A 13,308-nucleotide genomic window follows, 5' to 3' on the forward strand; every position below is an offset into this window, starting at 1 on the left:
GGAGTAGGTTTCACTATCAGGGCCCAGGTTAGAACCAGAAACAGAAGCTGGAGCCTCTGTCCCCAACCCTCTGGCTCTCAGACCCTTACCTGAGTCTAGTACACTCATCCCATATTGAGGTGAGCCCAGTGTTCAGCTGGGGTGTGAGGGCAGAAAGGGATCCCAGAGAGGAGTGGGCCTGAGCCAGGAGGCTGGTGTTGGGGAGCTCTCAGAGGACCAAGTACAGCTGGCAGGGCCAAGGTAAGACCTGGAGCATCCGTAGGCAGGGCCCAGGCGAGCAGTACGTAATGCTGGGGCCGCTGCTGCTGTGCTCTCGCTGGGTTTGGTTCCAGCTCTTCCACTAACTTGCTGTGAGAACTTGAGTAAGTCATGACCCTCTCTGAGCTTCAGTATTTTCTTGTGAAATAAAAGGGGACATAATAAGATGACCTTGAAACACAATTTTAGGATTAAAAGGCTCTCTAATCCCTCCTCCTAGGGTGTGCCACCCCGGGGTGCTCTGCTCCCAGACAAGCATTCACTGGTGTCCCAGTAATTTTACCTTCATTGGCTCACTGACTAGATGAGGTTGGGCCTCATTAACCTCATTTCACAGAGGCAGCGGGTGGCTCAGGGTCCAGGAGGCACCTGTTGTAGGTCACACAGCGAACAAGAGCAAGATCTAGAGGCTGCCAACCCCCTTTGCAGGATCCCACACCTGCCTCGTTAGCCAGGCCTGGGAAGTCCCTCCTGAGGAGGGGGAGGCGAGCAGAGGGCCAGCCCCTCCCCCCCAGCCCCTGCAGGTGTGTATACTGGGGGGGAATGGCTCCCCAGCACCTGCGGCTCAGCCAGGCGCACACACCTCGCAGTAACACGCACCTTCCCACACAAACCAGCGAGCCGGCTCACTGGCACCGCCCCGTGCCTGATCGCACAGACCCCAACACCTCTCCTCGCCCCCACCTCCCCACCGCCGCTCCCGCCCCGAATCCTGAGCCGACACAGTGGCCTCGGGACGAGTACACGCCTCTACCCGCCCCCCCTCGCCCCGTCGTCATGACGTCACGTGGGGTAGAGCCCTGAGACACACTGCAGGGGGGCGGGGAGGGGAGGCGGCGGAGCTCCCCGAGCCGGGACAGTCACTCACTCACTGGGCGGTGGGGCCGGGCACAGACAGCGCCGCCCCCCCACCCCCGCCCGCCTCGCACGCCCTCGGAAGCGCGGGCTCACCGCGCTGTGCTGGGGGGGCTTCCCGGCACCCCAGCCTCTCGTCCCTCGCCCGCAGCACCTCCGGGCCCCCCTTACCCTCGAGAGGCACCGGGAGTTGTTTCAGGGGGCCCTCGGGAAATTCCCTGAACCCCTGTGCCAGGAGGTGCCCGGTGAGCCCGCCCGCCCCCACCCCCCCGAGGGCGGTGCCCGGGGGCGCTGCCCCATGGAGCAGGGAGGCGGGCACCGTCTGCTCCCGGAGCCGTGACCCGAGTTGGAGCTGTGTGTCGCAGCCGCCCCGACCCCCGCGGATCATGCGCCGTCGCCCCTGGCTCGCCGGTCCCACCGGGCTGTGAGCCCCCCATTCCTGGCCCATCACGGCCCGCGCGCGATGGGCAGCACCCACCCTTGCCCCTGGCTGCGGCTCCGACCTCGGCCCCAGCCGCGGCCCGCGCTCTGCGCGCTCCTCTTCTTCCTACTGCTGCTGGCTGCCGCCTTGCCCAGGTGAGCCCTCACCTTACGCCCCGCCCTCCTGGAGAGCTGGGACCCTCAGCCACAGGGGCGTCTGAGCTCCTGCTGGGGCAGGGGACCCTGGAAGGAGGGAGGGACGGTGTCGCGGGAAAGTGCTGGTGACCAATGAAAGAGTACTCTCACAGGAGAGGGTTGAACTGGTGACAGAATAAGGGCAGTCCAGGGAGACAGGGCAGTGCCCAGGAGAGTGATGGCTGCTAGAAGGGGAGGTGTGTGTTTAGGGGGAAGCAAGTGCCAACCTGGAGTCCCTGCCGTGCTGGGGGAAGGCACCCCCACCCCAGGAGTAAAACTCAAACCGCCCTGCTCCACCTTGCAGACCGCCCCCAAGTGGGGACAGGGGTTGGGGGCCAAATGAGGGTAGCCCGGGTGGGGTCAGTGAGAGATTGCAGCTAGAAGGGTTCTCAGTATGTGTGTGTGTGTGTGTGTGTGTGTGTGTGTGTGTGTACGTGTGTCTGTTCGTCCGTCTGTGATCGAGTGAGCCCAGCAAGCTGTGTTGTAAACAGCAGTCTGTGTGTGCACATGTGTGTGAATGCGAGGGCTCATGGATCAATGTATGTTAAGATGAACGTGTGTGTACTTGTGAGTGTCTGTGTCTATGTGTATAACTATGTCTGATGAAGTGTGCATGTGGGTAAGTGTTCCTGCGTCTGTGTGTCCACCTCATTGTGTGCAGAAGTGTGCCTGCACGAATGTGACTGTCTGAAACATGCTGTTTGGGAGTGGTCTCCCGGAGAACACTGCCTGTGAGAGCATCTATGCCTGGGGATGTACTTATGAAATACTGTGTGCGCAGGCATACCGGACGTGTGTGCATTTGCACGTAATCTGTGTGGGTGTGCAGCTAGGTGGGTTGTGTTGGAGGGGATGTTGGTGAGAAGGTCGAGGAAAGGAGAATGTTTAGGGGTATACTGATGGGCTCAACCTTCAAAAGCAGGGGTGGGAACAGAGGAATTATGGCCTTTGGGACAGAGTGTGTATAGTTAGGTGGGGCCCTCCCAGCCCCCGAAAACACTCACCCACCCCCACCCCACATGCCTGCAGGTCTTCACCCAATGATATTCTGGGCCTCCGCCTCCCCCAGGAGCCCGTGCTCAACGCTAACACAGTGTGCCTGACATTGCCAGGCCTAAGCAAGCGGCAGATGGAGGTGTGTGTGCGCCACCCTGACGTGGCCGCCTCGGCCATCCAGGGCATCCAGATCGCCATCCATGAGTGCCAGCACCAGTTCCGGGACCAGCGCTGGAACTGCTCTAGTCTTGAGACTCGAAACAAGATCCCCTATGAGAGTCCCATCTTCAGCAGAGGTAGCTGCCCTTCACCCTTGACCTTGTGCCCACCCCACTCAGCACTTCCACTCCAGAACCTATCTGCCAGCCGTCCCCTAACCCACTCCCTCAAGCCGGCAACCTCCCCAGGTACTCATCTGCCAGCTGTGCTGCTCTCCTGCCTCTTTCTGCTCTGGGAAAGTCCATGAGGGTCAGACTAATGGTGTAGATGTGGCTCCCAGGCTGGGCTGTGTGGGATGAGGGCAGCAGGTTTCATGCCTGAGAATTGAACTCCTGGGTTATCTGCCCTGAGACTGACGCTGCATATCTCAGGCCCAGGAAATATCCGTATCTGTTGCCTGCCTCAGTTTACCCTCTACCTAGTAAACACCATGTAGAATGGAAGCCTGTGATAAAGTACCCAGAATCAACGTGAAGAGGGGTCAGGGACTTTGCTAAATGGTGTAGTTGAGGGAAGCCTGGGCAGGTAAAACTGTACTTCTGCAGAAGCTCTTCCCAGTGGGGTTACACCACCAGCCTCTGTGTCATCCTTGCCACCCCTGAAAATCCTCTCTAAATCAGAGGCACTGGGTGTGTGCCTGCCTCCTGCCCAGCAGGCCTGACGGCCCTGCTAATTCCTCTTCCCCTCACAGCTCAGAGAAGCTGCAGCCCACTATCTGTCCCCCTCCCTGGACTTCTGGGTGACCCAGGGTCTACCCTCACAATCCCTTGAGTGGCTTGGGCTGGAGGTGACAGAAGGTTTTGTCACTCATTTCCACTCACACCCACCTCCTGCCCTGGTATCTTAGACTTTGACTCAGGTCTTTTGGGAAAGATGGGGGTCCTGTCTCCTGGATGGGCCTAGCTGGGTATCTCTCTCTCCCCTCAGCTGCTTGAGTGGGACAGTGTGGGGACCTGGCTCCTTGCGACTTGTACAATTCTCAGGTGACAGTAGAGGAGGAGGGGTACCCCTGTACCCTGTGGCCTTGGGGCCCAGAGGCTTCTGGGAGAGTCAGACTCTAATGTACCCAAACTTCAGAAAGAAATCAGAGTCAGGGGCCTTTCCCTTTCCACCAGGACCCCTCCTTGCATCCCCGGAGCCCCCAAGTCAGGGGCCACGCCGGCCTCCCCCAGCCCAGCCCAGCCCCGCCCCCGGCCGCCCGCCCCGCCCCCGCGCGCTTTCCCTCCTCCCGCCCCCGCGCGCCCAGGGCGCTGTTTCTCCCCGGCCGAGCCCAGCCCGACGCGTGTGGCGGCATGCAGCCGCGAACTAATCCCCGCGGGCATCGGCAGACGGCTCCCGGCCCCAGCCGCGCGCCTCTCAAAAAGGGCGCCCCCCTCCCCAGGCCGGCGCCCCGACCCTGAGCCCCTGAGTCCCTGAGCCCCTCCAGCCGTCTGCCCAGAGAGGCTCCCCGCGACCCTCGCCGGTCGGCCGGCCCAACTCAGGTCCGGCGCCCCGCCCCGGCCGCCCCCGCTGCCCTCGCGCTCGCGGACACGAAGTGACAGGCCACGGCATCTCTCCTGACCCGGCCGGGCTGGGCAGCGCTCGCCGCCGCCGCCGCCGCGCGCCCGAGCCCACTCGCTCCCCGAAGTCCGGTTCTCTTTCCAGCGCTCGGGCCCCGAGCTTGTTCCAGGTTCTGCTCACTGGGGGCTCGGGCAGGCATTGAGGTTCTCACCCCTGCCACTTCGGGTGAGGCGAGGCTAGCTCTTCATCCCTCTTCCCGGCCTCGGTGTCCCCTCTTTCCCCTCTGGTCCTCCTGTCCCCTCTAGACTCTCAGGAGTCCCTATTGCTTCGCCCGGGTGAGGTTTGTTCGGGCTGGTGGAGGACACGGGGGGCTTTGAAGCTTCAAGGCGAGTTCGGAGCGGTGGAACCCCGCGGGGTTGGCGCGGTGCCAGATGCTCCCGGGTTCACCTGCAGTTTAATAAGCGGGAGGTGAGCTGGGGGGACGGGTGTGGGGAGAGGTGAGGTGTGGATGCGGGAGACTTGCCACAGCTAGCCGGCGCGGGGCGGCGCCCAGCGCCGGGAGGGGATGGGACAGTGGCTCCTGGGCTCCCGCAGGGAGGCTGGCCTCCTTCCTTTGGCCTCGGAACACCGTCCTACCTCTGTGGTTTCTGCCCCCCGCCCCCCACATTGCAACACCTCATTTCTACCTCTCATTCCTCGGAGGGGACTCTGGGCTTCTGGAAAGAAATTTCCGCTCCCTCCACCTCCCACCTCCAGGGGCCACCATTGCCGTGTCTCCCTCACTCAACACTCGTGGGATCATTTTTTTGGTCCATCTTGGCCCATCACCTCAAGGACTAGCTAAATTTGAATCCCATGGGGCCCGTCTTGGTGGTAACCAGCCCCTGGACTGGATCCTTCCCCCAGTATCCCTTATTTTCAAGCCACAGATTGTCCATCATGGGGTCAGGTGACCCCAGTTTCCCCCACGTGGACTATCAGGATGCCCACCCCCCTTCTGACCCAAGCTGCCAGTGGGGTTCTCTTAAAGGTGCACTCTGCCATGTTTAAAATTCAGAGACTGCTAGAAGGAGGTGGTCCCCCAGGTCTCCCATCTGAATGCTGTTACTGTCATCTAATTGTCCTGACACCTTCCCTGAGATGGGCTGGGCTGAAGGGATGGAGTTCTGACGTAAGAGGGAGACGGAAGGGTTTTTGAGCACCTAGAGTGGGTGCTTGGGAAGCAGGACATACAATAGGGCTTTACCCAACCAAGGAGAGGGATGTGAGGGTGCTGGGCCCTGGGAGTTGGGGCACAGAGAGAGGGGCCTCTAGCGGGGCTAGAAACAGTCCTAAATAAGCTGTGAGAGGACCCCCCAGCCCAGGTGCAGCTATGACCTAAGTGCTGAGGGCAGTGGTATCCCTAGCTTTCTGTTCTGAGGATCCACAGGGTTGGTGCCTCGATGGGTGAGATGCTGGGCAAACAACAGCTACAGGGGAGCTCTTCATTGTGAGGACTAGAGAACCCCTCCATCTCTTACTCAGGATGTGGGGACCAGAGGGACATTTGAGGAAGGGGCTACTTTGGGCTGGGCTTGGGCACTGGAGTGAGAGGGGATGAGAGGACAGGGAGAGGCTTGGTGGAGGGGAGTGAGTAGATTCACACAGCGGGTACTGGAGCAATCATGAAGTTTGGGTACTGCCCTCTCTCAGGCCCAGGCCCATTGAGAATGGATGGAAAGAGGGGGCTTGCGGCACTGCAGTAAGCCAGGCTCCCAGCCCAGGGGAACCCAACAATTTGAGTCCATCCTCTGCTCTCCAAGGCCCTGGCTCTTTCATCTCCCACCTCCCTTTTACATTTATCCTCGTGGAGTCTGTTTTATGCCTAGGTCTCCAGGCTCGGGGTATGTGGTGGTACTCAGATGGGGAGACTGAGGCACAGGCAATTGTATCCCAGGATTACTTAAGGTCCTATTATTCTAGTGGCACCCAATAAATTAGCCAAAACATATTAAGTACTCGCTGTGTGCTTGGCACTGTTCTAAAGCACTTTATCTGTACTTTAGTATCCTCAAACAATCCCCATGCAGTAGGTCCTATCATTATCTTCATTTCCAAATGAAGCTAAGAGAGGTTGGGTAACTTGCCATTAGTCACACAGCTTGTATGTGAGCTGTAGAGCCAGGACTCAAATGCAGGCCAGCTGTCTTTAGAGAATGCCCTCAACCCCCTGCATACTGCCTCCCAAGCTACAAGGCCACCATGATTTCCTACCGTGTGCCCAGAGGTGAACTGGTGCAATGGAGGAGTAATCCAAGAAATGGAACTGATATGCACGCACACACACACACAAACACCTACCCGTGTTTGTGCAAACGTGGCTACATTCAGTGTCACCCCTAAGTGTTCCCACGTGCACACAACCCTCTCTCTCTCCGCAGCCCAGGCACATGAGCGTGCACAGATTATTTGCACGGAGGGAATGGAGACCAGACCTCTCCCCTCTCCTCCCTCTTTGACTTGAATGGGCAGGGCTCAAGCTTCTCTATCCCCTCCTAGCTCCCACTGGCTTGGGAATCCTCTCTCTTCCACACTTCCCTGCCCTCCAAACCTCCTCCCCCAGCCCCTTCCTGGCTGTTGGCTTCTTCCTGTAGCAGCAGCTGACTCCACTTAGATGCTGGCAGTCCCTGTCCCAGATCAAAGGCAGGGCGGCTAATTGTGCGTCTTAAGGAGCCCCCCACCCCCAGTGCTCTGGGCAGCCCAGCTGGCCAAGGCCCCTCCCCTCTCCCTCTCCAGCTGGCCAGATGGCACAGTGCCTGCATCTGCCCCAGACAGTCGGGGCCAGGACCGAAACTGGGGCCCTGAATAAGAGCTGGGGGCAGACCCAATGGGCTGGACTTCTCTGAGGCCTGAATGCTTGGATCAGAGGATGACCACACAAGCCCTGCCCAGTCACTCCTTCAGTGGCTGTAACAGCTGCCAGAGGCCATTAGGATGGTGTCTTTAGCTGCCTGGGGTAGGTAGGGGTGTTCTCTGTAGGCTGTGGGCTTTCTCCAGATTCCTCTAGGCCTGGCCTTGAATGTAACAGAGCCTGGAAAATGGTGTTTGGGTTGGCCCAGCACATTCCCCTGGACCAGCATCTTGCTCTTTCCTGGTGCCATGCATAGACAGGGCCATAGGACTGGGAAATGGGCTACCTGGGTTTCTTACTCAGCAGCTTGTCTTCCCCAGAGCCAATGTCCTTCAGCAGAAGGTGGCCAGGCCTGCTGGGAGAGCTGGGGCTGCGTCCAGCTCCATAACTCCTGCGACCTCGGGCATCTCTCCTGGTTGGCTCTCTGGGATCAGTGAGGCCTCCAAGTCCTCCCGGTCTTTGGAACTGATGTAGAAGGACCCAATTTTGTTTTGTTTTGTTTTTCTGAATCTCTGGCCTCTACCAAGCCATCAGCCTCCAGATGGGTTCTGGGCTTCCCCCACAGGTGTCTATGGCACAGGTGGGTTCTTCTCCTAGTGTGGGAGCTGTTATTACCCTTAGTTTCTCCCACTGCTTGAACTCTCTCAGGTTCACAGGCTGGTCAGTGACCGGTACCAGAACCTGCCCCTCGCCAGTCCTTTCTCAGATGCAGAATAAGGAAGAAGCAGCTTGCAGGTCCCAGAGCCCGACCCTTCTCCGCAAGTAGGCCTCCCCCTGCCACAGGCCCGGAGGATGGCTCAGGCTTGGGAACACCAAGGAGGAAAGCAGTGTAGACAAGTCCTGGACTCCTGAGAGTGGCTCATCAGGGAGTCTTTGCGCCCCTAAGCGTCTCAGGAAGGCATCTACCTTAGCTAACCGTTCCTTCTCGGTGTTCAACACCACTATGTGCTTAACCCTGAGCAGACGGTGGGCTCACCTCCAGCATCCTTCAACCAACCTCTTCAGCTGACCTCGACCGACCACAAGCTGGTCGGTGGCTGGTGGCTGGGCGATGCCCTTTTCTGAGGAGACCTTCTGGGATGTCCAGACAGGCAAAGGGGAAATTCTGCTGGCTCTTTTGTTTGCCTCTCACATGTGGCCATCAGATAGTGTTCTTTGATGGGCCTAAGGGGGTGGCTGCAGGCAGGAAATCTTGGGGCCGGGAACTTTAGGACACCTTCTCCTCTTACTTACCCTTCTGCCCATTAACATCTCCTGGGGCCCTGAATTCCATCACTGGTAATATTTTTTAGGTTAAAATTTGCCTTCTTTCTGCAGGCTTATCTTAAAATTGCAGATATCACATGAGAGGTAGTAGCTTAAGTCCCTGATGATTAAAAAAAAATTAATGTTTACTAGATACTTTCTGTCCAGCAGGAGAGATATAGTCACAATTCTGAACTTGCTAAGGGTGAAGCAAGGGAAAGGAGTTCAAAACGGAGGGCTGTGGGAGAGACCTCTCCCATTCCATTGTGTGCAGAACTTCCAGTGTGATTTCTGCCCCTCTTTGAATCTATGCCCTTGTACCAGATTCTCCCCCAACACTGGGCCTCTACTTCCTCTCAGTATGGTGAGAAGGTTGGGCAGGGAGGGCAGAGGGATGGGATGTGGAGGCTCCTCAAAGGTTGTTTCCTGTGTCTCTCTGCGCAGGTTTCCGAGAGAGTGCCTTCGCCTACGCCATCTCGGCAGCTGGCGTGGTGCACGCAGTATCCAACGCCTGCGCCCTGGGCAAGCTGAGGGCCTGTGGCTGCGACGCGTCCCGACGCGGGGACGAGGAGGCCTTCCGTCGGAAGTTGCACCGCCTGCAGCTGGAAGCGCTGCAGCGCGGTAAGGGCCTGAGCCACGGAGTTCCCGAGCACCCTTCCCTGCCTCCTGCCAGCTCAGGCCTGCAGGACTCCTGGGAGTGGGGCGGCTGCAGCCCCGACGTGGGTTTCGGAGAGCGCTTCTCTAAAGACTTTCTGGACTCCCGGGAGCCTCACAGAGACATCCATGCGCGCATGAGGCTCCACAACAACCGAGTGGGGAGGCAGGTGAGAACCCCATCCCTCTGGGCCTGCTCCAGACCCCTCTGCCTAGGGCCCCTCCCCTCCCCCAGGCGTATGTCTCCTCTGGGGACCACACCACTCTCCCTAATTCAGCAACGTTCTCATTGCTCCCTCCTAATTCAGTCATCAGATGTGTTTTGGATAACTACTGTGTGCTAGGCGCTGGACTAGGCCTGGTGATATGGGGATAAAACAACCCCTGCCCTGGGGCAGCTTCCCTTCCACGGAGCAGCCTGCTTCTCCCGTCTCCTGCTGTGAGTAGTGGGGAGAGCTCTGGGCTGCAGTCAGGACCTCAGAGTCTAGGCCCAGCTTTGCAAGTCTGTCTCTCCCCCTGTAAAATGAGAAGGTTGGACTGCATCATCCATAAGGCTCCCCAGCACAAATGTTCCATGATTCGGTGCTTTCCTATGCCAGGACCCCCCTCGTCTCCCAGGCTTTCTGTGCAGAAAGAGGGATTCCTGCAAAGGGAGATCCCTAGGGGCCACTGTGGTACTGTGTTATGTTGTCGTCCTCCTTTCTCCCCCCCACCCCCCAATGTTCATACTACCTCAAAGGTCATTTATTTAAGAGAGAGAGAGAGAAGAAGAAGAAGGAGAGGGAAAGGGAGAGGAAGAAGAAGAGGAGGAGGAGAGGAAGGAAGGAAGGAAGGGAGGGAGGGAGGAAAGAAAGAAAGGGGAAGTAATAATATCCTGCATTTAATTTATTGAGTGCTTACTCTGTGTTAGGCACTGCCTGGAGCATTTTACTACATCCTATTTCACCCTTACACCTACCCATGAGGGTTCTATTATTAGCCTCATGTTCAGATACGGAAAGTGAGGCACAGATAGACTAAGAAGCTTGAGGAAGGTGATGCAACAAGTGAGAAAGCGGCAGAGGCAGGATTCATCCCCAGGCAGTTGAGCCCTGAGCCCCTTTGTTCTATAGTGTAGTCTACACTAAGTTGCCTCTCTGGCCCTCATGGTGACTCAGCACCCTCTTTCCCTGGCTATTCCACCCCATCCCTTCTCTTGGCCCTGCCCAGCCTGCTCAGGCCTTGTCTCTGGCTTCCCCTCACTCTAGCTGGTACTTTCTCCATCTCACTCCCCTTTCTCCTGGCTTCTCAGCCCAGGCCAGTTCACCTTCTTCTTCCACAAAGACTGGAGCTGATTCAGCTCTTCCATCATGACCGAGACGTGATGTAAACTGAGGCATACCCACCCTCAGGTCACGTCCAGCTCCCACCCAGTCCTGTCCGGTCCGTGAAGCTCTTTTCCCAAGCTTTGATACTATCCTAGCCCATACCAGCAGTGCCTCCTCCTCCTTGTTAAACTGGTTAATTAATGGCTGCTGCCTGTGGGAAGCAGATGTTCTGGAGCTGTTGGCCAGGGGAGGCACTGGGCTGCTTTCCACGTGGTGCTGACACCACAGGCTGCACATACAAGCTGCAGAGCCCTTTAAGACTTGGAGGAATGGGGTCCCTCTCTTATGGCCCTACTGCCCAGGTTTGGGGGACCCAGATCATTTATTGGAGTGGGGGGGTTAGCGGGGGGAGGAGGATGTGGCCAATTTCCTCTGGGGTCTCTGGTGAGGATAATGTGAAGGCGCTTTTTGGGAGGAGGCTCAGGAGAGCAGTCTGAGAGCTGGGCAGGGGCTGGGTAGGTTGTATTCCTGTAACTAGCTCCCTTGGAGGCCTGGGAAACTCTCTCCGCTTTCATTGCCCTGGGGGTCTGGCTCTTTGGGTTCCCTTTGGTTCTGTACTCAGGTAGGGCCGTTGGTCCCTGTTGGTGCTCACTGTTTCCCAGGAGGAATGGTGGCACTCAGCACTGGGCAGAGTAAGTGCCAGCCAGTAGAATGGGAGAATGGGAGGGGGCGGGGGGGGGAGGGGGAGGAGGGGGTGTCTCCCCAGCCCCTGGCCCCTCTCCTTAGGCTCCCTGAAAAGTGCTGCAGGGCCCAGAGGAGTTAAGATGCTTTTTCAGCCTCCCCACAGCCTCCGCTCACTGCCTGGAGTGAGGCCAGAGGCTTTGGGGCTGGGATGTAGTGGGGCCAGCACACCCCGGCTCCTGGTCCTGAGGGTTGGAAGGAGAGGGAATTTCCCTGAGGATCTGGGGTCCCCCCTCAGGAAGCAAGAGCCTAGAGCCCCAAGGGCCCCCCTGCAGCTGCTGGGATAGGCGGGGGGTGGGGGGAAGAGGAGGGGAAGCAGGAAGGAGGGAATTCCCCCAGGGTCTGGCCGGGTGGGAGGTGGATGCGAGAGCAGCAGAAAGGTAGGCAGAACTCTTCTCCTGGCCGCCTGGTTTAGGAGCTGTGCCACCCACCCACCCACTTGGGGTCTCAGCTTTTGCCTCCGTTCAATGGGGGTTGGTTTCCAGAGCCTCTGAGAGTCTCGAGGGCCGGTGTCTGCGACGGGAGGAGGCCAGTGGGGCTGGCCGCGGGCGTCACCCCTCCCCGTGCCTCCCTCTGCAGGCGGTGATGGAGAATATGCGGCGGAAGTGCAAGTGCCATGGCACGTCAGGCAGCTGCCAGCTCAAGACGTGCTGGCAGGTGACGCCGGAGTTCCGCGCTGTAGGGGCACTGCTACGTAGCCGCTTCCACCACGCCACGCTCATCCGGCTGCACAACCGCAACGGCGGCCAGCTGGAGCCGGGCCCCGCGGGGCCACCCTCGCCAGCCCCGGACATTCCGGGGCCTCGGCGCCGCGCCGGCACCGCCGACCTGGTCTACTTCGAGAAGTCGCCCGACTTCTGCGAGCGCGAGCCGCGCCTGGACTCGGCGGGCACCGTGGGCCGCCTGTGCAACAAGAGCAGCGCGGGCCCGGACGGCTGCGGCAGCATGTGCTGCGGCCGCGGCCACAACATCCTACGCCAGACGCGCAGCGAGCGCTGTCACTGCCGCTTCCACTGGTGCTGCTTCGTGGTCTGCGAGGAGTGCCGCATCACCGAGTGGGTCAGCGTGTGCAAGTGAGCGGACGGCTCGCCTCCCTGTGCCTGGTCCTCTGCGGCTTGCGATGTTGGCCGGGCAGCGTCGCCTTGGCTCCTGGGAGTGGAGGATGGACCACAAAATCTTACAGGAACCTCCCAGCTCTGAGGTCGTCAAGACTGCAATCACGGGACAGTTCAGGCCCGCTCAGACCCCCTGCTCACTTCTGTGGCCTCCAGGATCGGTTTGCCTCCCGGGTCTCTGACCCAAGCTCAGACAGTTCCGTTGGGCTGGCGGTTGCCCCACACTCTAGGGCAGTGTCAGCCAGGCATCCTCTGGGCCTGCCTCCTTTCATCTCTTCACCCCTACCCCTGGAGGGGGAGGGAATGAATGGAAGCTGCTGGGGAGGGGGAGGAGGATTAAAAAGAAGAAATGGACATCACTGAGCTGAAGTGATTCTGCGGAGGTCTCAGACACCCTCCCCCACTGGCCTCTGTCCCTCATCATTTAACAAATATTTATTTTTGCACTCTTTGTGGCCTGGCACTCTGTGGGGGATGAGAGGTGCTGGGGATACAGATGTGAATGCGAGATACAAGACCTGCTCTCTTGGAGTTTACATTCAGGCTGGGGAAGATGAACAATAAACAAGAAAACACACAAACAAGGTCATTTCAGACAATGCTACGTGCTGTGAAGAAAATAAAGCAAAGTGCTGGATGTAGAGTGATTTGTGGGGAGTGGGGCCCCTCTAGATAAAGCTACTGGTTGGGGAAGACCTCATGCTGAGACTGCATGAGGAGGAGAGCCATGCACAAATTGAGGGTAAGGGCTTTTCAGGCAGAGGCCATGTGAATGCAAAAGCTCTGAGGACAGAAAGATCTCAGGAGGAGCAGCAAAGAGGCCAGTGTGATTGGAGTGAAGAAATCAAGGGACAGATTAACAGCAGAGGAGCTGCTGGAGGGGGGTGGGGGATGGGGAATGGTCACATTATGC

At 58.7% G+C, this 13,308-nt stretch overlaps 1 protein-coding gene across 1 annotated transcript; it reads left to right on the forward strand.

Moving 5' to 3' along the window:
* Positions 1-793: 793 nt before the first annotated feature.
* On the forward strand, positions 794-12,980 carry WNT10A (Wnt family member 10A). Its single transcript, XM_065880735.1, has 4 exons — positions 794-1,689; positions 2,758-3,020; positions 9,023-9,402; positions 11,860-12,980. Exons 1-4 carry the CDS (start codon positions 1,577-1,579, stop codon positions 12,355-12,357), a joined length of 1,254 nt encoding a protein of 417 aa, XP_065736807.1. The 5' UTR covers positions 794-1,576; the 3' UTR covers positions 12,358-12,980.
* Positions 12,981-13,308: the final 328 nt, after the last annotated feature.

The sequence above is a fragment of the Phocoena phocoena genome, chromosome 7 (assembly GCF_963924675.1).
Source record: "Phocoena phocoena chromosome 7, mPhoPho1.1, whole genome shotgun sequence".
NCBI lineage: Eukaryota > Metazoa > Chordata > Mammalia > Artiodactyla > Phocoenidae > Phocoena > Phocoena phocoena.

Bases quoted from the DNA above. Each gene is read 5' to 3' on its own strand.
- WNT10A (XM_065880735.1), top strand. From the start codon at position 1,577: ATGGGCAGCACCCACCCTTGCCCCTGGCTGCGGCTCCGACCTCGGCCC. The intron at 1,690-2,757 runs GTGAGCCCTCAC...ACATGCCTGCAG, and splicing joins CTGGCTGCCGCCTTGCCCAG to GTCTTCACCCAATGATATTC. The intron at 9,403-11,859 runs GTGAGAACCCCA...CTCCCTCTGCAG, and splicing joins ACAACCGAGTGGGGAGGCAG to GCGGTGATGGAGAATATGCG.